The sequence below is a fragment of the Marmota marmota genome, unplaced genomic scaffold (genome assembly GCF_001458135.2).
Source record: "Marmota marmota marmota unplaced genomic scaffold, marMar, whole genome shotgun sequence".
Taxonomy (NCBI): Eukaryota; Metazoa; Chordata; class Mammalia; order Rodentia; family Sciuridae; genus Marmota; species Marmota marmota.
The window spans coordinates 21,087,056-21,114,907 of NW_026000174.1; the positions used below are offsets into that span (position 1 = coordinate 21,087,056).

Genomic DNA, 27,852 nt, shown 5'->3' on the forward strand with positions numbered 1-27,852 from the left:
CTGTATCCTTGGATGCTAGGCAGAAAATTTGGCCATGTTAGAGTTCCTGAAATATTAATTAATGTCAAAACAATAAACTGCCCTTGGCAAAAAAGAAGTCATTTGTGATTGTTAAGGCGCTTTGTCTGGTGCATGAAAGAACTTCTATAACAATGGACAAAACTCAAGCTTCAGCAAGGCAGGAATAAAAGGCAGTGGTGTGGCAGCAGGCGCCGTGCGCCATGTGCCATCTAGACAGTGCCTGGCACAGGTGCCCTGGGAAGCGCTCCTGGGCTCAGCCTCCCACAGTTTCTTCAACAAACATCCAATGCTTCTCTCATTAGTGAGATACCAGGGCTTGAATGTGGAATGGTTGGTCCCTATTTCTGCTCTAGAACTGAGAATGACTCTGCCACCTTATCTCAGCTAGGTAGTATCTTGGGGAGGGGTAAGATGACAGGAGGAAGGAGGGGTTCTTTCTCACCGAGAGAGAGGTTGGAAAGCCCACTTGCAATGTTGAAATGCAGAGAAATATGCCAGGACAAGGTGGGCCAACCCTGGGCCTCTCTGTCTTGCCTATTTGCATAATATTGTCTTTCCTCTGGGGTAGAAAATACCTGCTTCATGAATATTGGAGCATTGATGTCATGGACCAGCCCAGATTATGAGGATAATAACTTCCACATTTAGCAATGACATCTACTTTTTCAGACTACCAACCCACTAAATGGCCTATTGTAGGCCCCTGGCTTCAGCCTGTCATTTGATATGGAGGAAGTGTCCACTGGTGGTATTGGGGCCAGTTCAATGCCATTAGCAGCTCCTTCTCTCCTCCCTACCTATAACCAGGTCAGACACACCCTAGAAAGTGACAGCTCCTATATCTCTATGCTCAGAACATTTTATAAGATTCTGTCTCTACTCTGCCATTTTACATTCTCTCCCTTTCCTCTGTTTTCTGTAATTTTTGGCTATTTGTATTTCCTGTATTTTCCCTCTGCTTAGCTCTTTAAGATCCTCTATCTCTTATTTAGTTTCTACTCAAGATGTTTCTATGTAGCTTGCTTCTCTCTCTTTCTATGCTACAGAAATATGGTATGCCAACCTGGCTGCCAAAGTCTTAATCAGGGTTAGAATTTCGGTGGGAAGGGATATGTATGTAGAATGATGTTCAGGATGGGCCTCCATGCTGCAAGGTGTGCATGGTCTCTGAAGAATCTTGCTGTGAAAATTGCCAAGATCTGTGTAGGAGTTGTTCCCACACAGTTCCTTAATGAATGGTACCAACTCCCTTGGTCTCAAAGAGCAGACCCTCAATGGATGCAGTGGCAATTCCTGTAATCCCAGCCACTCTGGAGGCTGAGGCAGGAGGATCACAAGTCCAAGGCCAACTTCAGCAAATTAGCAAGGCCTTAAGCAACTTAGTGAAACCCTGTCTCAAAAAATAAAAGGGGCTGGGGATGCAGCTCAGTGGTAAAGTACTCCAGGGTTCAATCCCCAGTACCAACCTAAAAAAGAATAGACCCTCATTGTTGCTTTGACTCTGGCAGGCTGTGCCTTTAGCTGAACCAGACCCAGCACGCCCAGTCAAGCCAAGCACTGCTGGCCTGGAGCTTTGTGGAGGCCTTCAGGCCAAGGGTGAGGTCATCAGGGTGGTTGCACCACTTCCAAGGAACACACCTTTCAGTGGCATGTGGTCTGATCTTCCTTGTAGCAGTTTTGTAATCTGTGGCTTCCTGTTTTGGTAGATGGTTTTGCACATATAATCAATGAAACTGTCTTCACAAATTGCATACACTACACACTCCATTTGAAAGCAGGTAGTGTTTTTCTAGCTTTGTAATTGTATTCTTTCCCCTCTCTTTAGTCCCAGGCAAATCACCATGGTGCTGCTAGTAATGAAACCTACCAGGAACGCTTGGCACGTCTAGAAGGAGATAAGGAGTCCCTCATATTACAGGTGGGTGCTTTTGGATGGAAACCAGTTTACCTGTTACCTGTAGCTCTGTATCTTCCCCAAGCAATAGGGGCTTTCTCTGTTGGAGTATTCCTGCTCCCAGAGTGTATGTTTTTCAAACAGGCTTTTTCTAAAAGCAGAAAGTAACTGAGAGCACAATTTAGCTTACTTGACTTTGGAGGACTGTGATTCATTCATTTATATTATACACCACTAAGCACCTGCCTCTACACACTTGAAGCCTTGTGGCCAGGCTGATGACCTGGTGCTAAGAATGAACAAAATGGGTCCTGTCCTCAGGATCACAGTCTTGTAAGGGAGATGAGATCATCTTCAAATCACTAATAAAATGTCTCTGAGTGATGCAGGCCTCAGAGTAAATGCTAACGGAATCAAGTCCAAAGTGTCTGAAGCTAAATCTAGACTGATCACATTGATGCCAAATCCCCTGGAGCTGGTAACATGGGCTAAGCCTTTGATGGCTTTCTTGCTTCAAACAGAGGAACTCCTAAACTTCCCATAGAGAAAGTGAGCCAAATAAGCTTTTTCACTTCTGAAAACCTGTGTTGGTACTATAGGAAGTTAGACATTCTCACAGGAAGGCTATTACTGAAGCAGGAACTCTGCTGTGTTAGCCTCAAATACATAAATCAATTTAGCAAGGTTTGAGGTCTGGTATGCATCAGATGTTAATTGACAATTGGAGAATATAAAGATTAATATCCTAATCATAGCTCCTTAAAAAGCTTGAAGGGTGATGAATAAGACTGACGGTGGAATAGAGGAGGAGATTTGCACCCTACGTTTGTTCTTTTTACTTCAATGATTTTAAAATCACTCATTCATTATAAAATAATTGAGTATCTACAACTCATCTGTCAGATACTGGTTTTAGGTGCTGGGTATACAACAGTGAACAAAATAGATCAAGTCCCTATTCTTGTAGAGAAAGAGAGAGAGGCAGGGAGTAGGATGGGGTAGGGAGAGGACAGTAATAAAGAAACCAATAAATAAAATATTTCTGGTGGCAATAAGTATTCAGGAGGAAAGTGAAGCCAGATAAGGAAGTTAGGGAAGGTCTCCGTGTCAGGAGGAAGCTAAGAGGGGAGCTGTGCTGATACTTGGAGAAGAACATTCCAGCAGAGGCAGTAGTCAGTCCAGCCCACACACTGAGGCAGGAGCATGCTTAGTGTGCAGAAAGAACAGCAAGGGCCATCATGTCTACAGTCCCTACTTTGAAGAAGTAGGGAGCCACCTGAGAGTAGCATGGCTAGATTTTACTGCACAGATGTTTTGAAGAATGTCTACTTTGAAACTCCCTCCTAATGACATGATTAATAAAGAAGTATTCAATTTAGAATTTTGTAGTAAATAGTATGAAATTGCAAACTTTTGAACTGGGACCCTTTGTGATTGAAATAACACATTTCTATTTAGAGAGGATTATAATTTAATAAAGAAGTCCTGTGTCAAAATGCTGTTACATTTATTTTTTTTTAAAATTTCAAATTCTTGAATAATCCCTGTTTAGATAATCTTAACACAGTTGGGAAGCTACTTACCAGGAAGCAGAAGTTGACCCCAGTGGTTTCTAGGCAAGCTTGTAGACAGACTCTCAAAGCAGCTTTTACATGCTCGCTCCTGTTCCTGTTCCTTGGGGGCCTCTGGAGTTGGTTAGACAGATCCTCAGTGGGGTATAGCCTCTTGCTTAACTCCCACAGTAGTTTAGCCAGACTGAATTAATTTGAGTCCTTGGTACAGGATGTGTTCCTATTTATTTTTCTATTCATAGAACACAAGACAAACATACATAACAAAATAGTTTGCTTCTAGGATTAATGAAAAGCAAAATAAAAATCTTTGTCTAAATTATAGTATAATTCCTTTAAGGCAAAGATTTTCATCCCCTCACCCCCTTTTGTTTGTATCCCTCTTTACCTAATATTATGCCCAGTGTGTAGAAAGGGTTCAAAATATATTTGTCTTTATTGAATGAAGGTTACATTGTAGGATCTTTATGTGTTTTGTGTTTATTTTCTACACCTCACCATTCATAATACGTGTAGAAGTCTCAAGATACCTTTAGTCTTATGTGCAGCTGAACCATGAGCTATAGAATTCTGAAGACTATATATTATTCCTCAGGGTATCACTAGCACATGGCCCCAAGGCATAGTGTAGACATATAGGTGTTAATCCTCATAATGGGATTAACCATAAAACATCCTTTCTAAACGAGAACTCTTGAGTCCCAGAAAGCAGAACCAATCCCCCAGAATCCTACTCTTTTGAAAGTGGAATTAGTAGTTGAAATGGGTACCAACAGTATTGAACAAGGATAAAAAACAAGCAACAAAAACACAAAAAAGGTTTATTGTTTAATATGGGTCTAGTTGACAGAAGGAGCCCAATTTTTTAATTAAAATTGAAATATTAGCAAACCATGCATCAATGTCAGGAATATGTTCCAATAATTCATTCATTATTTGGGAACATAAACATGGAAGGGTTAAAGCCTGTTAGTTTAGATTCATTTCTTTTTAAATGGAAACTTTCTAAGTCGTACAGTTTATTTAAACACTCATAAATTAACTCACATTATCTCTTTCATGCTCCATCTATCATTCCATTATAGACTGAGAAATAATTTAGAATAATCTATTTGTGAACAACAATGACTCCACCCAAAAAGTATTACCAACTATTGATTTCTTTGCTTTTGGGAGGCCACCTATTCTCTTATTCATCTTCCTGATTTGGGGTATCTCCTAATGAAAGAAAGAAAGAAAGGAAGGAAGGAAAAGAAAGAGAAGACTATGAAAACCCTCACAGTATGTATTTAGGGCATAATTTAAATAACTTATTATAAGTGGGTTTTTATTAATGTTTTCCATAGAGAATCTCAGGGTTCCTCAGAAAAATGACTCTTTTCTACCACATATGTGCAGTGTGGCTTCTGTATGTGAATGACTTAAAGTCATGTTTTGGCCTGTGAAGCACAAAAACCTCTCTGGAGCCAAGTTTTGTCAGTGCTAATACACGCCCTTTGTGTCCCACATTCCTTAATTACTTCAAAACACTTGCCTGATAGGTGAGTAGTCCTCACACCCTTATGAGAGAGGTTAGGTCATTGGTTGGTTTCCATAGAGGTTTGGATTGCTCTTCCACATGAGGTGGCAGAAGCTCTGGCAAGCCAGCTGAGATATGCCTTGAGGTCGCACTGCTCTGTTAGAGGAATCAGGAACAGGAGTCCAACCTAGAGGCAGCTCTCCTGGCTGTTGGGTGCTTTTCTCTGGAGTCTGTCAAGAGCAGGAATGTGACCAACATCGTATGGGCATTGACCAAGACTACCTGGTAAGGTAAGAACTAGTGTTGCCTTCATCCAGGACACTTCCCCCACCTTCTACTCACCTAAGAGAAAAGCTGTTCCTCCTCACACATGAGTCAGTGTTGCACTTTCACTGCTCATACTCAGTGGGGAAACTTTGCTCTCATACAGTCCCTGCCACTCTACTGTTTGGTGCTTTATTTCCTGGAACAGGTGAGCGTTCTCACAGACCAAGTGGAAGCCCAAGGAGAGAAGATTCGGGACTTAGAAGTGTGTCTGGAAGGACACCAGGTGAAACTCAATGCTGCTGAAGAAATGCTTCAACAGGTAAGGTCAGGTGGGGTGGAAGGGCACTGGGCTTGAATCAGCTCCTGTGTTAAAGCCCCCTTCTGTGCTCTGCTTACTTTCCCAGCCCGCCTGGAGGTAGAACTGGCTGCTCAGTGTGCAGTGTTTAGACAGCAGGTGAAACCAGCCCTAGAGTGAGGGTGGAGAAGGGCCAGCCTGAGAGGAATAACCTGCTGAGCTGGTTAGACGGATTCCTAGGCCACACTTTCTCTAGGCCTGGTGCTGAGAGCTCCACTGGCTGTGTCACCCTGCTCTTATCACAGGAACCACAGTTTGACTGCTAGTGGCACCTGGGTTTTAGAATGTCAATTTGTCAGCTTATTTTCTGCGCTTTTGCCACTCTCATTTTACTCCCTCTTACTCCGTGGTTTTCTTCGATACAAATCATTACATGAAGAGCATCTTAATATAATTTAATAGGCATCAAAATGAAAAAAAATTTAGCTGCTTCCCTAATGTTCAAATAATGTCCTTTCCTTCTTTTCTTTTGGATGTGTTCATTATGCGTTCACATAATTTACAAAGCCATGATCATACAGGGATACAATTCTGCTCTCAGGTTTTGTGTGATTAATAGAATATGGTGACTTTTTTCCATTTTAAAACTTTTGCTGTATAGTCATTGTTACTGTCATTTACAATATGATTTTTTTTTAGTGAAACTATCATATTTGATGTAACCATTCTTTTCCTGAATAGGTTTACTTTATTGTAAAATGAGCTGAAGTTATTACAACTTTAGGTGCTCAACTTTAGATGCTAATTAGATTTTTATTTTTTATTTTTTGTTTTTTTTTTAAAGAGAAAGAGAGAGAGAGAGAATCTTAATATTTATTTTTTAGTTCTTGGCGGACACACCATCTTTGTTTTTTGTATGTAGTGCTGAGGATCGAACCCGGGCCACACGCATGCCAGGCAAGCTCGCTACCGCTTGAGCCACATCCCCAGCCTGAGATTTTTAAATTAAACTATTAACATTAACTTAAATTATTCTTGAATTTTCAGTTATTTTTTTTTTAAATTAAACCATTCCTGAAGTTTATGTGTATATGCTTTGTAACTCCCAAATGGTACTTGGCATATAAAAGGTGCTAACCATTTCTTCAAAGAACAAAAATCATTCCTTTAAAATGAGTGGATTCAATTAGGTAACTGCTTATAAACTTTCCCTCAAGCTCCAACATTTTTTTATTGTTGTGATCAGCCTAAAATTAAAATGTTTCTTGACAGTATAGTAATAAATATAGGCTTTGCATTTTACCTTTGGTCTTAAAATAAAACGCCTTAATTCCAGAGTTTCATTTGAAGAACTTAAAGAAAAAAAAGGGGGGGGGGAGTCAGTATTTTTATGCATATGTCTTCATAAAAACTGTGTTAACAACTCAGAGATTGTTGTTAGTTTATCTTTTCATAACTGATTAATAAGTTACCCTGTTGTTGGCTCTATTTGGCTTTCTTTTTAGATTCATATGTCATTTCTCTTGTTTACAATATTCCCTGAAAATCTGAGTAGCAATAGGAGTCAATTCTTTTGTTGTTGTTGTCATGAATGTTTCTTTTGAAGACTCAGGAAGGAAAATAGTGTGATGGGAAAAATGTAAAATGTCAAGGGAGCATTTTCATGAAGAGTGCATAAAACATCGCACTAGATTATATTTTCAAGCCTGCACAAGTGTGGTTTTGAGATGGAAAGGATAAGGGAGGAAGATGATGGAGTGTTGTGAATAATCCAAAAAGAAACCACAAAAATTTGAGTGCAGAAGGGAACACGTGAGAAAAATGTCAGAAGGTTGATATTTCAGGAACGTGGTGTCTGGTGAGTAATCACATAATCAGAAGTCAGAGAATGAATGCATTGTAGTGCCTGAGTTATCTGCCTGGCTGCCCTGGCTTCTCTTCTGGACTGTTCTACATCTCTCTTTGGCTGTGTTTCTGCTCCATCCTCAGAGTCTCTGTGTCAAGGAGTCTGATGTAGGTGCCCAGCACCACATGGAGAGTGTCTGGCATTACCCCCTGGATGGCATTTTAGACTTTTTAAAAAGTCTTAAGATCAATTACCCTTTGTATCTGTTTATTCTAGATCTTCTTTCTTGTGTGTAATGAGTTGAGATAATTTGCATGTACCATACATAGAGGTGGATGTTGTGACCTGGTATATTTGGAAATATGGTAGCTCTTTATTTGCCACTTTTGGGTTTTAAGATCTTCCTGAGCTTGACCAAGTTATTTTTGTGCCCATAAGGTTTCATTGTGTTCTCTCAATCTTTCAAATGTAAAATTTCTTGACACATTGTTTGTTTAAGACGTGGGACACACTTGAGCATCTCAAGTTTTTGCACATGCTATTGCTTTCCTGAAATCTGCTTGATGCTATCTGTATAGACACTTGATTCTTGTATCACAGCACTGATGTAATGCCATCTACAGCTTATAGTATTTACATGTACTCTGAACTGGGGGCAGGCAGAGACCTGTTCAAATTGGCAGAGATATCCTAAGCTGCAGGGCTCTTGGCTTCTGGTATTAGGAGCAGGAATGACTCATGGCCTAGAGGCAGAGAATGGAGGCAAACAATTGCCTCCTTCTGCTAGCCTTAGACCATTCCTGCCCTGATCCAAGCCTGGCTTATCTGAACGAGACCCTTTTCCTGTCTCCAGTGGGTCCTTCTGACTGCCTGCAGACACAGTGCATCCCTAGGGATGCTGCTTCTGATACTCTGCACATTGAATGCATCCTAATGGTGGCAATTATTATTCAATTCCAGTTGACTGCCTGTATGAGCTGCATAATGCTAGATACTCCTATTTTTCACAAAAAGTCTTGAATTAAAGATTTAAAAGTATTTATTTTTCTATATTGCCAACTAATTTAAAATGTCATGCGAATCAGAGTATACATCTATAGGTCAAGACTAGCCTGCAAGCCTCTAATCTGAAGTCTACTCTAGACTTTGTTCCCATTTCTGACTGAAATATCACTGGGGGACTTAAGGAACCCCAAATAAACATAGCCCAGATTCTGTCCTCAGGCTCCAGCAAGCCCATCCCACAGCTTGCTCTCATACCCAATGTCAACCTCCTTCAGGAGGCCAAGAGGAAGAGTTATCTCCCACCCAACTCATGAGCCAGGCACCTCTCAGCCTAGCCCAACTCAGTCCTTGCTTATTGTTCATCTCTCAGCTCCCAGCTGTTTTCATCTGTATGTGAACTCATTGAACCTCTAGAAGGAGAGAACATGAAGACCCCCATCTTGGGATTAGACAGGCAAACCAGAAACAGAGAGTCAGCACAGGGGCAGGTCCATATGAGCAGAACATAGACTGGGGACACATTTGAGCACACAATAATATTTCTTATCTGTGACCCTCTGCTGGGTGCAGGGTGGGAAGGGAGACGCTCTGAGTACCCCTGGGAACTGCCTGAAGAAGTAGCTTCTTCGAATATGGTCTCAGACTCATTGAGCATGTCTGGCTTTTCCAGGAAACTTTCCCCATTAAGACAAGACATTTCTCAGGAAGTGTATACATAGGTCTTTAAATGAGGGACAACCTGAGTCAGCTTCATTGATCTGGAACTGTCTGGGCCTGGATATAGAGCTCTGAAGGTGCTCCCATCAAGAGTTAATGGGGACTGTCTCTGGTTCTTGAGCACATCTGCACATTTACCCAGCTACATAATGAAGCCATCTGAACCCAGGGCCCAGAATTGCACCCCAGGAATATAGCCTGAGTCAGTGACTTCCTCATGATTTGCTCAGACTGTGCTGGTGACAAAATCTCTATATCAGGAAAAGCTCCTCTGGGTCTGTTGGTATATTTCAGGCCACATGGCTTTTTCTAAAGTGGCCTCTGTGGATTTTCTGAGATCTGGTTCATTTCTGCACATTGAGCTTCTTTGCCTTGATCACTGACCCTTCTCCAGAGGAGCATGATCTCAGGGAAGAAGCTCATGGCACCTAGTGGATCAGAGGTTTTACATAGGGCGTCAGCCACAGAGAAATTTTTCCCAGAGACTGGCTATTTACAGATATAATTAACATCAAGAACAGAAGTGATATACAGTGCCAAAAGGAAAACCTCCATTTCTTTGTGAAGATACTACCCTACTGCTATGGGAAACCCTGGGTGACAACAGCCTTTGTTTCAGGTCTCCCACCTGACCCAGAGTTTCTGGGTTTGGTCAGCTTTATTGCTTTGGATGCCTTTTAGGTGAAGCATGCAGAGTGACAGTGTAGGGGATTAGGAGTCAGTGGACATGAGCTTCTATAACTAACTACTGGCAGTTGGTTTGGGAAGGTTGATGGACATGTTTTTCTTACATGTTATAATATGGACTTTTCTTACAGGATATAATATGGACTCTACGTCATCCAACTCTACTACCACCTAAAATTGTAAAATTATTCTTGTGTTTTAAAAATTCACTATCATACAAACGGCCTGTATAAGTTAAGATGTTGAGCAGGGGGTTTGGGGGCCTAGGACACTTGATCAGTGCCTGGCTAGTAAAAAGGTATTTCTGTCTCAGAGAATATTAAACAGGTCCATGTATATGATCTGGAAGAAGCACAAATCCATTCAAGGAGGTGAGACACTGAGTCATGTGTGAAGAAAGCGGGCATTTCCCAAATATTCTCTAGAATTCCCTCTGGGAGATTCATGAGGCACAAATAACTAGTTTTTTCATGTTTATCTTGTTTGATGTTGAGCATCTTAGACCACAGCAAGGAGTGATACATTAACCTCTTTTTATAGGTAAGACTGAGGTTCAGCAAGATGGTCTAGTTAGTGGGGACTGAATCTGGACTCAAACTTTACTGTAAGCACTTCTTCTCTGCACAGTGTTACTCATGATCCAGGCTTCCTGGCAAGACTCAGGTCGTTTGCATCAAAGGGCAAAGGAACATATTTTTTTCTTACATGTCTTTCCATGGCCCATTATTTCATTCTAGTTTCAGATTGCCAGTCTGGTTGTAGTCCTCTGTCATTGGTCAGTAATTCCCTGAGTCATATTCCACACTTAAAGATGGAGGTAATTGCTTCAACATGTGGCCTGAAAGGCAAATTCTTTTTATCAGCTCCAGTCAGAACCTGAGCTTGGGCAAAAGGAAATGGAGAGTTATTCTAAGATGTAAACTTTCTTTCATCTCTGGGAAAGGAGATGTATTTGTCCTTCTGGAAGAGATCAGTGGTAGTGGTGAAGTGAGAGAGGTGAGTGATAATTTTATCCACTGTTTTTCCTGAGGTATCATTAGCCAGTTTCATGATCCTTCACAGTAAGTAAAACAAGCCCATCATACCCCTCCCTCCTCATCCCTACAGGAAACCTTGAAACAATTAGGAGCAAGCAGAATGCTGTTTATGAAACCTTTGCCCCTTATCCTCAGCCCCCTGCCTCCCTTCCTCTTCCCTCCCCGCACATCGTGGTAGCTGTAGGACTCCAAGAGAGTCCCAGTAGAATTACCCCATGGAAGTCAGGATTCCTGAGTGTGGGGCAAACCTTGCCTGGGGAAGATGTTAGTGCCCCAGACAAGGAGGCTGGATCCAGAGCTGAGCCAGTCCTGGAAATGAGAACTAGAGTCTCATGAATGTTTTCCTTTAAGTGTAAACAGAATAAAAGCAGTCAGCAAAACAGATGAAGAGGAAAAAGAAAGGTCAAGAAAATCTGGAACAGGGAAGATGGGGTGGCAAGGAGTAGCTTATACCAGTTGATGAAGTGGAGACTGTTAAGAACCAAGAAGTATAGTCAGGATCCCTGCACTTCACCACTACCACTAACCTCTTCCAGAAGGACAAATATATTGCCTTTCTTGAAAATTAAAAAGTTTACATCTCAGAACTTCTGAAAGGTTGGACATCAGTTTCCAGACCAGAACTATTTCTGTGCCCTACTTGTGAAGGCAGAAACCAGATTTCAGGTAGGCAGACATCTTGTTGAGAAGATGAAGCAGCAGAGATAGATTATTTTTTTTAAATATATGTATTTTTTAGTTGTTGATGGATCTATTTTTAAATTACATGTGTGCTGAGAATTTTACCCAATGCCTCACACATGCTAGGCAAATGCTCTACCACTGAGCCACAACCCCTGCCCCAGAGATATATTATTTTTAAAGCTTGGTTATGAAGTGGGGAGGAAAGGGCAGAGAAACACAGCACTTAAACACACAGCATGTACTTGCCCAGGGAGAGGACATGGGAGTTGATGGTGGTAACTTGAGGGGCAGTCAGGGTCAAGAGGGGAGTTTCTTAAGAATGTCAGAAATTTGATCATGTTTATAGCCTGAGGAATGAGAGCTGATGGTGAGGAGAGATTAAATGCCTGTCAAAGTGGATGATTGATGGTCCTACCCTAGACTAGTACTGAGCTTGCTGAGAACTCCTCAAACAGAGCACAGAGGTGAAGGAGAGGCTAGGGCCATGTGAATGGGAGTCATTCTGAGTTACCAGCTAGAGAGAGAAGCAGGTCCATAACACAGGGACAAAGTCAAAGATAATTTTTAAGTTTCATAGGTCGTGTAAGGATGCCTGAAGAATCTGGAGACTGAGAAATGGCAAGAAACAGGAAGGTCAGTGAGAGGTGACGATTCAGGAACAAATTCTGGAAGCACTGTATCCTTTGATGCGTACTTTTTCTGTGCAATCTGGAAACTTTTTGGGTTAGGGAACTGTTCTAAAAAGTGAAAGAACCTGACAGAGAGGATGGCCATGTGCTGTTGTGGCACATTAGCCTTGGAAAGGAGCCGAGTGCTTGCTACTTCTAAGACAGGGTTTTAGGAGATAAGAATGAGATGATTCTGGAAAATGTTGAAATAGGAAGAATTTAAGTTCAATGAATAATCTGTTGGTTTTTCGCTTTTCGGTAAACACAAGGAGAAATTATTTGAAGAGGAGAGGGGTGCATTGTGGGGTTTATGGCTTGAGAACAGAAAAGATTTGGAGAAATCCCTGAAAGGAATCAGAGATGAGCACAACATTTTTCAGGCAGTATTGGAAGATAGACTGTAATTTGATAGTGTGAATTTGTCTCAAAACCATCATTAAATGACTTTTGCTAGTAATTGTCATGCCATTGGGAATGGAAACAAACAAAAGACTGAGACTTGGCTGAATTGGGCTCTAATGAACACACAGTACATCAGGTTTCAGAGTAGGGTGTGCTGGGTGAAGGATTTTTTGGTACAAATAAGAGTACAATTGAAATGACTAACCTTACGGAATCTAGTGGATAGGGAGACAAGTAATGTTTAAAGGAAGTTGATAAACCAGGAAAACAATGAGTTACTAAGTAACTAGTGGTCACAGAAGAAGAAATTAGAGATTGAATGAGCAAGTAGGGCAGTTGAAAGGTTAGAAGATTGTAGCCAGTGGAGGGAATTTCAGAGTTGAGGATTTTAGAAGCAGAGAAAACACATTCTGGGTAAAGATGAGAATCAAGCTCTGGCCATGCTGCTGAGAAGCTAAAAGGAAGTAGAAGTAAAGCCTGTGGGAGCCGAGATTCACTGTGAAGCTGAACAGAAGGTCAATGTGACTACTGAGCAGAAAAGTCATTAACGACAATGTTGAATCTACTGAGGAGACACAAAGTGCCCAAAGTAGGTAGAAAAGATATTGATGAAAGCTGTTGATGGGAAATGAGAGAATGTCTTGGTTCTGGATATTTGGGGAGAATATAACTGAATGGTGCTGCCTTATAAGAGGAGGGTTGATGCCGATGATTAGTGGAGACAAACAGTGGTCTGGAAGCAGTCCTGGAACAGGGACGAAGGTGTTCAGTAAATTGGGTTGGTGGGAACACAGTGTCCTCCACTTAAGATGATTGGGAAGAACATGGCACACTGTGAGAAAATACAAGATTCTGTTTATTTTGGAAGTAGAAGGAGTAATTGAGAATGTCAGTGATTAATTCCTACTAAGTTATACATTTTTAGAGATTCCAGTACGTAATAAGTGATAAGAGGCCTTGCTCAGTCTGGAGATAGTGAAGTAGAGCTGGATTGCAGTAAGCTTATTAAAGACTGTGTTTTGAATTCATGTACTAGAACATTTATTGACAAGGACAAGGGGAAGATGATCATCACAGGTAGAAGAACATGCTAATAGTTATAAGCTAGGAGACAGTAAGCCAAAGCTTTATTATTAGTGAATCATAATAGATTTCTAATTAACACTAGCATGTCCAACTGGAATGTCCACTTTCAATGTGAGCATGACCAAGTGAAAAACTGGCTAATTGGACTGGATATTGGAACCAATTACAATATTATTCTCATCAGCTAGAACATTGGTATGACCAATTACAAGGTAGTTAAAACAGCTAGAGAGATTTTTGGCAGTAGCGGAAGTAGAATAAACTTTTAACTTTCAAGGGAGACACATTCTGAAGCTTTTTTGAATTCCACCAAAGCAGTATCTCGAATGCTCATCAGTAGAAAAATTGCATGAATATCATCTTACAGCACTCGAATAGTCAACAAGGGCTGTATTTTAACATGATGTCCCTAAGTGTTGGCTTCTGGTAAGTATTTAAAAATATAAATGAAGTCTCCTAGAGAACTTTTCTTTTTAGATCTCTGAAGTAATTGTTCTTGTGGACCTTAATTTGTGTAATTTTTCCTTTTCTCTGTTGCATTGCAGTAAGTAAGCTTGCATATTCATTGTAGTCCATTCCTATTTGTTCACAGGACTTTATAGCATGAGTTTTCTATGAACTGTAACTCTTGAGTTCAACTTCTATTTCTATCTGCTTTAATTTTAGGATTTTTTTTTTAACCTGGATATATCTATTTTGCAAACTGCCTTAAATCATTTTTGAAACAAGGCAGGTAGATGAAAGATGGGAAGAGATAGACAATAAGATGGTAGAAAGAAAGGGTCAGGGGGAGAAAGAAGAAGAGGAGGAGGGGGGGTAAGGGAATAGGTGATATGGGGATGATTACATCTTGAGAAATTCAAATACTCAAGACCAAGAGAACTCATAATTTCTGTGTGTCCTCCATCCAGGGAAGAATTGCTTAAGGCCCTCCATAGCCTGCCTAACCTTAGCATCAGACCCTGGTAGATAGTATGTGGCTCAATGAAATCTTGTCAATCTGAGAGGATATTTCCTTGGCTCAGTGCAAATTTGCTTATTACTGTGTATATATTTTTTTTCCCTCAAAATTCTTGTATTTTTTTTTTCTGTTTGGGAAGCAGTGTGATGTCTTAGATAGAAATGAATTCTGGAATTAAACAGAACTGGGTTTGAAAACTAATGCTGCTAATGATTAGCATGTGTCTTTGGCCAAAAGATTTACTTACCCTTTACAGTTCTGTTTCCTCATCTATAGAACTGGGATACTAATATTTACTGTCAAATTCCTAGGAGGATTTATTAAGAGGATGTATGTGAAAGCACCCAGCAGTATCTGACACAGAGAAGGCACTCAACAAATCCAAATTCTCCATTGCATTGGACACACTTATCTGCCTGACTCCTTGTAGCCAAGTAGCCCAGTTCTGGCTCTGCAGAGCTGCTGCCTCTGCCCTGTCAGTCTGCTTCTAGTTTGGCCAGTCCAGGAAGAAACGGCCTCCTCAGCTCAGAGCTCAGAGAATCCATTGCACTGAGTTGATGGACTTCTAGATTTTCATCCCCTCAGGTTAGCACATGAGCAGTTTGTCCCAGGTACTGGCAGCCTTTGACCTGGGGAATTATGTAATCCAAGTCAAACTATCTGTCCTCTCTGGTTTGATTTATGATCTGAGGACAGTTTTAAATCTATGAAATCAGAACTGTTAGGTCAGAATGTTGAGATCACCATTGTTATACTGGGGTTGGGATGCCCAAGATGATACAAAATGTGTAGAACAATGAAGGATATTATGTCTTTTTTGTCTAATACTTTGATCTGTTGCTGTCCTGATTGCCAGGAACATTCTCCTTGCCAGGAACTACCATGTGCCAGGATTTTGACCATGACAGGACATTGCTATTTGCCAATGGAAATAGCTGTTGTCCTGAACTTTGGGAAGTGCTTTTGGTTTTTGAAGTCTTTTATAATTTCTAGTAACCCTCAGCAGATTTTTTACTATCTCCTTTGTTTTTTAGTAAGTGTATTTTATAAGTGTATGTATTTATGACAAATTTGTTGTTAAAGATCTGAGATATCTGATTGTAGTCAGTCACCATTCTAGCATTGGCAGGTCTATTAATAACTTTCTTGATCTCTCCTCACAATCAGGAAAGAACAGCCTTCTTGTTTACGTATCACAATGTTCAAATTGTAATTTTGGTACTTCTCAGAAAAGATCCATCTCATATAATAAGATTCCTATACAATTATCAAATAAATACTTATAAATATCCACTTTCTATTCTAAATCCCATCTATGTTCACTGTAATGAGATCTTATATTGAGATGGCTAGAGATTGGACTCAATATTGACTGTGCCCAGCAGGTGATCTAGAAACTTTGGTTTTGAAAAAGACATTATTAATGTGAATTTTTGTTTATATGGTAGAGAGGAACTGCTAATTTGTCTTAAAAATAGAGATGGAAGAAGTTGATTCTTTGAGAGTACCCATGTGTTTTTTTCTGTTTGGAAATAATTAACAAGAATTTTTTTGTGGTGAAACATGTGTTTTGATAATTGTCATTCATATTGTCTTTCAAAAATCACAGTGGGTCACACCAGGGGATGTGCTATCCCTGAGAGAACCAGTGTCAGCCCTGGCCCATCTCTAATAGACCTGGAAGTTATATGCAGCAGTCTCAGTTTTGTAGTGTGCAATATACAACTTAGATACTGCCTTACATCTATAGATGGAGCTAGAGCTGTCCTTGTAGCAATGTTGGTTTATGATATTTGAGATCTGTTTTTCTTGTAGGAGCTGCTAAGTCGCACATCTCTTGAGACCCAGAAGCTTGATCTGATGACTGAAGTGTCTGAGCTGAAGCTCAAGCTGGTTGGCATGGAGAAGGAGCAAAGAGAGCAAGAGGAAAAGCAGAGAAAAGCAGAGGTGGGTACGATACACCAAATTCTGGAAGGTCCTATAATTGTACTAAGCTTAGACCTGGATAAGTAGGGAACTGGGAGGGACTATCCTAATATGGACTCAGCCATCTGGTCAACCCCAATTGTGGCAGCCACTGGGTGCCAGGAATATCTATGCAACTAGTGACACAATGATTTGTTAATATCAAGTTATCAGATTTTGCTGTGACTGCAAATTTCAGCAATACCCAAACCACCCAGTATTGGCTCTAAGTTTTTATCCTCCCTCAAACTGCTGACAAGGATGGAAAGGCATGCAGTAATGAGGGAAGGATCAGACAAACATGGAGGGACACAAATGTCTTCTGTAAGAACCAAGGTAGTGACAATGTACTGGGATGAAGTACAGCTTCCCAACAGGCCACTGTCACTATATCCAGAGAGTCTAGAGACATTTTGTTTACATACATTTCACTGATCCAGATGGAGCCCTCAGATTGCATGTTTCTTTTCTCCTGATGGGTCATATGGGTGTGCCCGTGCATACGCCTTGTCTAAAAGAATATTTTCTTACTTTTGTTTTTTAGGCCCCATTTGCCATTAGTTACAGCATGCCAGACTCCTTTTTGGATAAAGGTTTAGAGAGGGTTAGGCTCTGTAGCATTTTTATTTGAGAGAACAGCCTGTTTTAACCTTAGACAGCCACCTTCATATGTCTTTACCTTCAAATCTTTTACACCCAGCATTATGAGGTACAAATGAAGATAGGTTTTGGTTTCAAAAAAACCTAGGCAGATTTACTCATATATCTCTGCTCAGTAGCTCTATGAACTTCAATAAGTTAGTTACTTAATCTCTCTAAACTTCATTTTGTTTATCTATAAAATGGATAACTTTGTGGTGAAGACCAAATAAACTTACAAAAGTTAAGTGCCTATCATAGTATGCATGTTTAGAATTTGGCATTTTGTATGTACTTGGTTTACCTTCATCTCTAGGCTTCTTAAAACTCTAAACAGGCATATTGTTCCATTCTGAAAGGCATCAACATTGTTTGCACTGACACGTGCCATATTTCTGTTTGCTGGGTAAATGCTGGCAATTGGGACACTTCAATGTGTAGGCATATTCTTTACATTGCGTTTGAAAACCCACTCCTTATATTTAGTAAGAAGTGTAGTTAGTTGCCAAAGGAGGATATCTCTAGTAAGCTGAGACAGTGGCTTCTAGTGATTAAGAGTACAAGCTGTGGACTCAGAGCTCCAGCTTTGACCTATGCTAAGCTACTCAGAAGCTTTATGATATTGGCCAAGTAATTTCACTCCCAAATCCCTATTTCTTCTCCTATAAAATGATAGAGATAGCAATACTTGCTATTTCTTTGGTTGTCCTGAGGAGTGAGTGGGATCATGTATGTGCAGTCCTTAACTCAGTGCAGGACACATAGTAGTAGCCAGTTTTTATTGATCACTTACTGATAGCATTGTTAGCATGTTAGAAACGGAAATGTAGACTTGAATACATATTTACATGCCTCAGAGGTCTCAGACACAAAAAACCAATCTGTATGAAGTATTTATTAATCAAATGGACTGTGTCTTAAATGTTCATAGAAAAGCAGTTGGGTTTTATTCTGATTTTGTCACTTTACCAATATTTAAAGATATGTAATTACATGTGAATATACATTAGGGCTTTGGAGGCAGAATTCAGTAAAGCTTAGTGAGAAGGCTTAAAGTTGCAGAAAGTCAACTCAAAGACACTTAAAAAAAGAAGAGAGAGTTGTTATGTCACACAGCTTGAAAAGTCTGGGATTTAAAAAGTCTGATATGACTAGATCAGGGTAATCTCACAGAGTCATTTAAAAATCAGTTTTACTGTATCACTTAGTTTTCTTTTATTCTCAGAAAGTCTCTCCCATCTGGTAACAAAGATGCTGTCAGTAGCTGTGCATTGATGTCCTGCCAGGCTGGCAGCCCCTGCGGACATTCTTTTTCTTAAAGATTCCAGAAAAAGCGCTAGGGTTGCATCTCTTTGGGCCAATTTTGGTCACTTGCCTGGTTGTACACCAGTCAGTATATGGATTACATGTGTGGGATGTGTGAGTGGAGAGTCAGTCCACCTGTGGAAAAATGCAGTTAATGTGGCAGCCACTCAGTCCCTTTGTAGGGGAAATCAGAAAGAAAGGAGAGCTCCCACTTCTGGGTTATATATTGCTAAAGCAGTCATTTTACTTCTCTCTCTCTCTCTCTCTCTCTCTCTCTGTCTCTTATCTTTCTTTCTTTCATTTCTGAAGCATTATTTTATAATCTGAGCTTTTTGTTGTTGTTTTTCCATCAGGCAGTTTTGGCAAGAGGCAACACAGACCCTGTTTTTAGCCCCTGTTTTACCAGATCACAGCCCTTCCCCATTGCTAGTACAAATATTAGGTTTCCATGTGGAGGAATTCTGTAGACTGTTTAAACCTGTGATATTCAGTGAGCAGCCACATGACCTGAAATAAATTCCTCATTCTTGTAACTGAGCATGCTCTTTGCTAGTATGCTCAGGTCCTCTGCCTCTCTCTGTAGCTACTGGAGCACAGGGACTTAAAATTATGAGTGTTGCTGAAGCTGCACTGCGGTCATGTGATGGAGATGTTTATTTTGAGTGAGACATTTTGCTAGCTCAGGTCATCAGAGGTTGTAACTGTATAAATAAAGGGAATGCTGCTTTCCTTCCTATACTGCTGCTGTATTTTTCCAGTGAATGTATTTAGCCTAAGGGCTGATTGCTTGTGGTTTGGAAAAGACAGGACTTTTTTTTTTTTTTTTTTTTAAGTAGCCAGAACTGAAGTAAACTTCCTCAGGATAGCTCCAGCTTTATCCTCAAATTCCATTTTATGTTTCAATGAAAAAAAGAAGCTGCTGTTAACAAGAGTGCTGCAGACTGCTCTTTCTGCTCTGGTTCTGATCATACCCTTAAGCCACGGTTCTTAAGTCTGCTCTGAGTTGTAGAAATGATTTCTGGTGGCCACACAGTAAGACCTGAGGACTTGGAGGCACAGATTTTTTGATGGCCAGTCCGGTTTAGGGGTTGCTATGTAGTGGCTCACAGGAGCTAAGGGTGAATATTGAGTTTCCTATTTATTTTACCTTTTCTCTCCAACCTTTTGCAATGGTTCTGGGCTATATTAGGGTATCCAAGATTTAATTAATTAGATTTACTCCTGAAAAGCAAGATTACAGAAGATGGAAAGTTAGTGCCAGATTTAGGATTATATAACTTGAAATATGAATATGATATAACATGAATATAAGAAATATTCCCCAATCATTCAAAATTCAAGATATAGCAAAAGGTCTCTTTCTACATCGTCTGATAGCCAGAAGTCAGGATCCAATGTTATCAGTTTGTTTTGTATCTTTGCAGTTATTTTATGCATGAACAAGCAATTCATGTGGAGACACATACACACACACACACACAGAAAGACTCCGGGGCAAAGGAAGCCTCTGTATGGTACTGCAGATCAAAGACATTTCAGAGGCATATTAATCAAAAGGGTATTGGAGAAGGGATGTGTGGGGAGCCTGCATCTGAATCCCATTGTGGGACCCAGTGAGTTCTGAGCATAGCTGCCAGAGCTGCCTGTTAAGAGGGGAGCAGGGATCCAGGAGTGCTGACAAATGGAGTTATCCCAATTTATCAGGGATTTATGTGAACAGGAAGAGAACTAGAAAGAATCTTTAGGTTTTCCTGGCTGAACATGGGAAGGTCTACAACCCAGGTGGTGGTGAGGTTATCATTCCGTCTTCATGTGGTTAGGACCTTAGAAGGGAGGGATTTCACTTTCTCAGCAGGAGCAATCAGAATGATGGACTCTGGCCACAGAGCAAGAGCTTGGAACATTTTATGTGCTCAGACGTGGACAGGCCTGGGAAGAAGATTTTTATTATTCTTGCTTTTATAAATATACTTTTTTCATTAGTATAAGAAATATACTTCAATCATTCAAAATTCAAGAATCAAGAGGATATATAGCAAAATGTCTCCTTCTATACCTGTCTGATAGCCAGCAGTCAGGATCCAATGGTATCAGTTTGTTTTGTATCTTTGCAGTTATTTTATGCACGGACAAGCAATTCCTGTGGAGACACACACACACACACACACACACACAGAGAGAGAGAGAGAGAGAGAGATTACAAATTCTCACTATTCTAAACCTTTCTTTTAAAAATGTACCAGTCTTAGAGTTCTTTTCATACTAAGTATAATAAGAACAACAACAAAAACTTCCTCATATATACTTATGTCTGCATATTTTCTGTGGACTATGCCTTAATGAATTTAACCAGTTCTCTTTGGTAGACATTTGTTTCCAAGTTTTTGTGGTTACACATAATACTTTTAGCGAATAATCTCAAACGTGTGTGAGGCTCTTGAAGTGGAAATGATGGGTCAAGAGTACATGCACTTGAAATTTTGATATATTTCCAAATTGCTGTCTATAGAGTATAGAGGTTATTTCTTTTTTTATATATTTATTTTTTTAGGTGTAGATGGACACAACATCATTTATGTGGTGCTGAGGATCGAACCCAGGTCCCACCCACGCTAGGGGAGTGCTCTACCGCTGAGCCACAATCCCAGCCCCAATATAGAGGTTATTTCTACCATCAATAAAATGCCAGGACAATATTAAATTGGAATAAAGGAAGAGGAAAAGAAAAAACTAAGGATAATTGTGAACCAGTTTAACTAGTAGGAAGGGAAGGAAAAGCTATGATTGTGGGAGGTCCTGAGTAGTTTCACATAGAAAAGAACCTTAAAAATGAACTTTGATGATTGGCAAAGCAGGATTAACAAACTGCATAAACTGAGATTACAACATAGAGCAGCAATTACAATCTCATAAACATAACCTGAACATCATGATGTGGGACCCAAGAATGGATAAGTCACTTGCAAAAAACAGCTTTAAAAGAGTTTGTGAGGTGGGAGAGAAACATTTATGGTAAGAGAGGAGATGGGCCAGCCCTGAAGATAAAGAATTAGAAAGCTAAATTTAAGTGTCACATGTGATGATACACACATACCAGGAAACAATAACAACATGTGGTTAGGGAGAACTAAGGGTTATGGCTTGGCAGTGTTGGGTATATCACATTGTCACACAAAGCAGAGGAAGAAAAATAGATACATTTCTGTTATACATCCCCAAACTGATCAGATACAGACAAGGGGCAGTAATGGAGGGAAAGGGGCAACAATTATTTGGATAATTCCTAAAAAGTCTTCACTTGAATACTGAAGTATTTGAAAGTTTTTTTTTTTTTCATTTACTAGGATCTACCTAAAAAGGAAGAATATAAAACTGGGAAAGCTGCCCTTCTAGCTACAAATTTGAAGCAAAGGGAGAAATTGCTTTAAGAAGGAAAAGTGTGTTAAGAGTGAGTGGTCATTTTTATTTGAAAGTTCATGTAATTGAGCAAGGGGAAAACTAGGCACAGACAGACATGCACTTTGAAAGTTTAGAAATAAAGAATCTGGGGAACTCTAGAAGAGAAGATTCAATGATATTGAGCTGCTGAAAAAAATAATATAGTTCTCACTGTGCCACCTCACAGATAGTATCAATAAAAAGGAAGGACTTAACAATACCTTGAGAGAAACTAGATTTTAAAGGGACCTATACAAAAGATAGAAAGGAAATTTACTAGACAAATAAAAGTGCACCTGCATGACCAGTATCAGGAAGGGCAAACTCCCAACAAAGAATAGTGCTGCTGAGGACAATAGAAAGTCTTTTAAAAAGGTATGGTTTTATTTTTAATAAGATCAAAGAAGAATAGGCTTGATCCTTCTAATGCCTCTGACAGGTGCAAAGAACTTAGGACAGCAGTCCCAAAGCTGTTTTTTGCAAGTGACTTTTGAAGGAGTTAAGGAAAATCAAGTGAGTTGCTGGGAAACTAAAAGTGAACCCTTCTTGATTTTTAAAATAGTGAAAATAAAAATTTAGATGGGTTCTGTAAAACTTGCTTTATTGGGTTTGGAGTCAGCCCTCTAATGATTTATGGGAAACTATAAGAAAAAGTAGGAATCTGTGTCCACTACGAGTGAATCACTTCAAATTCGACCTCATTGGTGTGGTTGGGAGTGTGTCTTATGGTTGTAGACCAGGAAGGTCCACACTTCAGTGGGGCATTGCAAAACTTTGCTTGGGATGGTCTTTTGGACAAGGCAAAGAAATATAGACTGGGTGCTAAAATAGGTCTATTGACATCTGAATGAGCATAGGATTGGGGACACGTTATCATGTATGCGTCATGCCTAATGTGTAGGTCACTTGTACATGGCTGTTGACACGTTTGGCTGTGTGCATGGGGGAGTTAGCATGTGTAGCATGGACACTTGTGTGGAAGGGAGGTGTCTTTCTTTGTGCCCCTATTATGTGCCTGTCTTTGCTGTTGCTTCTGCTTGGGTGAAGCAATCTCAAAGACTGTTCATCTCAGATGTTGACATGGAAGGATGGCCATTCAACATAGCACAAAGGAGGTGTCAGGAGTTTGCTCAAACTGGAAGAAAGGCTATAGATACAGCAAGTCTCAGGAAAAATGCCACGTCTTTTGGTTCCTGAGAAGAGAATGGTCTACCATGGACAGTGACTATTGGGGGCACCTGCTGCTTACCCTCTGTATACTTCCTTCCATGTTGCTCTCCACAGGAGTTCTGCCTCTGTTCACTGACCTTGAGTGCTTTTCTCTTCTTTCTCTTCCTTCCCACAGTCAGTTCTGAATGTGATCAGTGAGCTGCAGGAGCAGATGTGTAGGCTGCAGATGGACATCCACAGGCAGATCCAAGAGCGCCTCTTACTCAGTAGGGACCACTCTGAGGAGGTGGCGGCCAGCAGCTGTATGGCTGAGCCCCAGCCCTGCAGCCAGAACTGTGCCCCTTGGGAGGGTTCACCTGTAGGAACATACTTAAGTATATCAGAGCATGCGTGTGTGGGGCATTTCATTGCTGGAGGGCTGGGGTTTCTCTTCTAACCAGTACAGAGTGCAGTGGCTTAGCATGGATCTGGTATTAACTTGGATCAGAGATTGGACTGTTCAGTCCTCTTGTGATGTGAGGTGAGCTCTGAGAACCTTACTAAGCATGGTCTGAGCAAGTGAGTCAGCCCTCCAACAGGAATGAGGTGTGTCAGATTCTCTGAGTAATGGGGTATCTATGCAAAAGGTAATCTTGGGAATCTCCTCCCCAAGATTCAGTCACATTCTTCCTCCTGCACTGGAAGATTAAATGGAACTGCATTTCACATGATTCTCCTTTTTTAAAGGAAAAAACAGTATTATGAAAAAGAATCAAATTATGTTTAAAGAGGTTTAGCCCTAGTGGAAAAATAGAACACAAATTTTCATTTGCTGATAACAATTAAATCATCACCTGAATTTCCAGGAAAAAAAAATACCCCACATAATCACATTAGAGTGATTTCATGACCTGGAGGTCATGCCTGGGGCCATATGCCAAAGAAGTCACAAGAGCGTGGAGAGCATAACCTCTGCGTCCCCATAGTGGTATCCTCTACTTTTCCTATTGTGCCATCTGTCATGCCCTCTCAGGAACAACAGAAGAACCCCCATTGTAGGGATTGGAGGGATTGGAGCACCACAGGCAGGACCAATAATGTTCCTAGTTGTTGAAAGTTGAAACAGGCGACTGAGACCTTGAAGTCTAACAATGTGGATCATGGACACAATAACTTGAGTTTATAAGACATTTTTTTCTTTTTAAACAGGTGTTACCAATGTTCACCTCAGCTATAAGGCAATCTTAACAAGTTCCCCTACAAAATTTAAGTGTAAGCAATGTCACTTTGCAGCAGAGTGTTTCAGAATGCAAAGAACTCAGGTGTTCATTCATTGATAAATAATGCATATCTACTATGTACCAGAACCTGCTGGCAAACACTTAGTAGATTTAAAGTATAGGAGAACTAGCTAATAACAATCACATGGAGAAAGAGATCAGGAAGAGGGCAGGCTAGGCTGACTGCATTAGTTTATGAACTTTGAGAAGCAAGGGAATATGGTGAACAGATTTGTGTTTTAATCATATTGTTCCCCTGGATGCTGTAGAAGTCATTGATTGCAACAAAGGAACAATCAATGAAGAGACTGTGAGGCTACCAACATTCATTGCTATAGGAGAGAAATGAGATATTCCGGTTATTCTCTTGGAAGTGAAACTGATAAAGGCCTGGAAATAAATTACATATGTAAGGAAAGAGGGAGAAAGAGATACCAATTGCTCAGGCAAATAGATGGATGAAACAAATGACTAAGATGGGGAATTAAGAATTCCACTTGGAACATGACAGTTCTGAGATGCCTGGGTAACATCTGCATGGAAATGTTAAGTAGGAAGCTTGTGATGTGAGTTTGGAATTCAGAAAGCCTATGGAGATAATGATTTTTATGCCAGTTCATCTGATAGGGAATCTTGGTTCAAGACCACAAAGCTTAGTGATATCTTCTTATTGGAGTAATTTAAAAAGCAAGGGCCCTAACGTCAGAAGATATGGGCTTGAATTCCAGCTCTACCACTTGCTAGCTATATGAACACAGGCAAGTTGTTTAAATATCCTTTCTCCACTCAGCCACTGTCAGTGGCTTCCTACCATTCAAAGGATGGCATCAGAATTCCTTATAGTTTCATCTGAAAGCCTTTATAATAAATCCCCATCTTAACTTCCCAGCCTCATCTCCCACTGTGTGCTGACACCCATCCAGCCCAACACAATAATAGGTTATCTCCCTTTCTGTCTTCTGCCTTTCTCCTAACCCCCATGTATCTTTTTGCTCTCTTCTTTTTTCATACTAACCTCCTACTCTGAATTAAAACTCCATACTGGGTGTCTACATTTGACACTTAGCATTTGTTCTCTTGGTGTGTCATTTCTATCCTGCTTTCACTTCCTCTGTGAAACCTGCGAGGGTCACTGACCTCTACTCTGCCCTACCTGCTGTTCCTTCAACTTCAGCACAGAGAGATGCTCGCAATTAACCCGCTTCCTGCTCCTTTGCCTAAATTGCGAGGGGGGAAAAAAACCCACTTTTGTTCGGCATCTCTGGTCCTCTCATGCTTGAGTCTTACTTTCCAGGCTCCCTACACACCTGTGCATGAATTGGGTATACCCCACATAGGACATAAATGTAGAGAAAAGGGCAGGCAGAGCAAGTTCTAAAAATAAAACAACAGTTTTCTTATACCTGGAACTCTGTGGCCTTTGTTTTTAACACAGCCACAAAGCTTTGCCTGAAACACAAACTGTGTTTAAAAATGGACGCTGCAGTGTAGAGCTTGATGTGGTTACTGCTGCCCCTGGCATTGTCTTTGCATGAACTTAACCAGGTTTGGAGACCCAGAGCCTGCCCTTTAAACATTAGAACTTTGTCTTTCTCCCCCTTCCTTCTAGGAATTACTACAAGAGCTCAAGCACCTCAAAATCAAAGTGGAAGAGTTGGAAAATGAACGGAATCAATATGAATGGAAGCTGAAGGCCACTAAGGTAAAAGGCAGATGTGATGCTCACAGGGAGGGGTTCTGTGGGGAGGATTATGGTTCAAACCCAGGGTTTCCGGCTGGGTTGAGTACTTGCCTAACATGCCTGAGGCCCTGGGTTCAATCCCCAGTATCTCAAAACCTCAGGGTTTCCAGCAGCCTAAGTTTGAAAATGCAAATCAACCCCTCTAGCTTGTGCAACAGATGGATTGGATCCAGGGTGGCTCCTCATGGAGAGCCTGGGAGATGATGAGCTGCTGAAATATAGTAATGAGTTTACTTCCTCTTAGTACATAGCTGACATTCACTGAGAAGGGGCCAGAAGGGAGTGAGAAACTGAGTGAGCCAGAGAGTGGTTAGTCATAAAGCACATCAGCATCAATGTTATATTGTGTGCATTGTTTTAAACTTAGCAGTCCCCTTTTATAATTAATTTTTCAAAAAGTCACATGCATTATATTTAGGAATGAATTTATTCCTAAAATGATATAAACTTTGAGTTTTTTTTTCCATCAAATCACATTTCTATTAAACTTGGAGAGGTTGCTATGTAAAGGACACCATGAATAAATTCTATTGTGAAATAAAATATATTCCCTTCCTTTATTTCTTCTGTTTGCAGTGTGGAGATTAAAACTAGTTGAATTTAGCTCACAATTTTTTTTTTGCCTGCATATTATATTTTAAAATGCCAAACTAATTTCATTTAAACATCAGGAAATTTCACATTAAAATACAGTTAGGCTGTTTTTAGTTCTTAAAGGAATTTAATGTACAGCAATCTATAATATATTTCAAAAAACTAGAAGAGTACAAAAGTTTCCAACACAAAAATGGTTAACATGTGAGATGAAATTTCTTATACCATGATTTGATTATTACACATTCTATATACATATCAAAGTATCATACTTATCAGGCTATACCCTATAAAGATGTGCAAATATTAGGTTTCAGTAAAAAAAAAAAAAATACTGTTGGGCTTTTTTTGAGGAGGTAGAGGAAGCTCTTCACAACCCTGGAAAACATTCCTGCTGGGGGGAGCCTGGTAGCCTTTCCCCTTGGCTAGATGACACACCTGCCTTTCCCTAGGATTCTGCAGTGCCACCCACAGTTGTTACTGGATGGTCCCTGTAGGCATTTTAATTTTCACTTATTAGAGTTTTAAAAGTATTTCTTAGAGTTTTATTAAACTACAGTTTGTATTTTTATTTTTCTACAAGTTAATTGCTAATGATACTTTCACAAAGAGTTTTCACACCATAAAAAAATTAAAGGAATTGGCCAGGCATTGTGGCACACTCCTGTAATCCCAGCAACTTGGGAGGCTGAGGCAAGAGGATCGCAAGTTCAAAGCCTGCCTCAGCAACTTAGTGAGGCCGTAAGCAATGTTGTGAGACCTGCAAGAAGCCATTTGTGAAATACATGGATCTTCTTTCAGTATGGAAGCCAGGGAGAGAGAGGCCTGGGATTGGGAACTTTCCATGGCTCTCCCACGGCCACAGATTGCCCAATGCACGTGACCTTTCCCTCTGCTCTGCTAGGAAGATTTCTTATAGTAGTTCCAGAGATGGGTAGAACCCATTAGGAACTGAACAGCCCACCTTTAATCTTTTTTGGAAAAGAACATTCTGTAGAATCTCTTTGATGTTTCCCAATATAAATAAAGCAGGCATGGGCCTCATTTTGTCTAGAAGTCTGATCAGCTTGCCTGTCCTCTC

General features: G+C 40.3%; 1 protein-coding gene across 1 annotated transcript in view; it reads left to right on the plus strand.

Moving 5' to 3' along the window:
- The window catches only part of Ppfibp2 (PPFIA binding protein 2), a 149,983-nt gene that overhangs the window by 85,393 nt on the left and 36,738 nt on the right, over nucleotides 1-27,852 (plus strand). Inside the window, 4 exon segments of the mRNA XM_048788275.1 lie at nucleotides 1,847-1,939; nucleotides 5,478-5,591; nucleotides 16,476-16,607; nucleotides 26,046-26,138. Coding sequence (XP_048644232.1) covers nucleotides 1,847-1,939; nucleotides 5,478-5,591; nucleotides 16,476-16,607; nucleotides 26,046-26,138 — 432 coding nt within the window.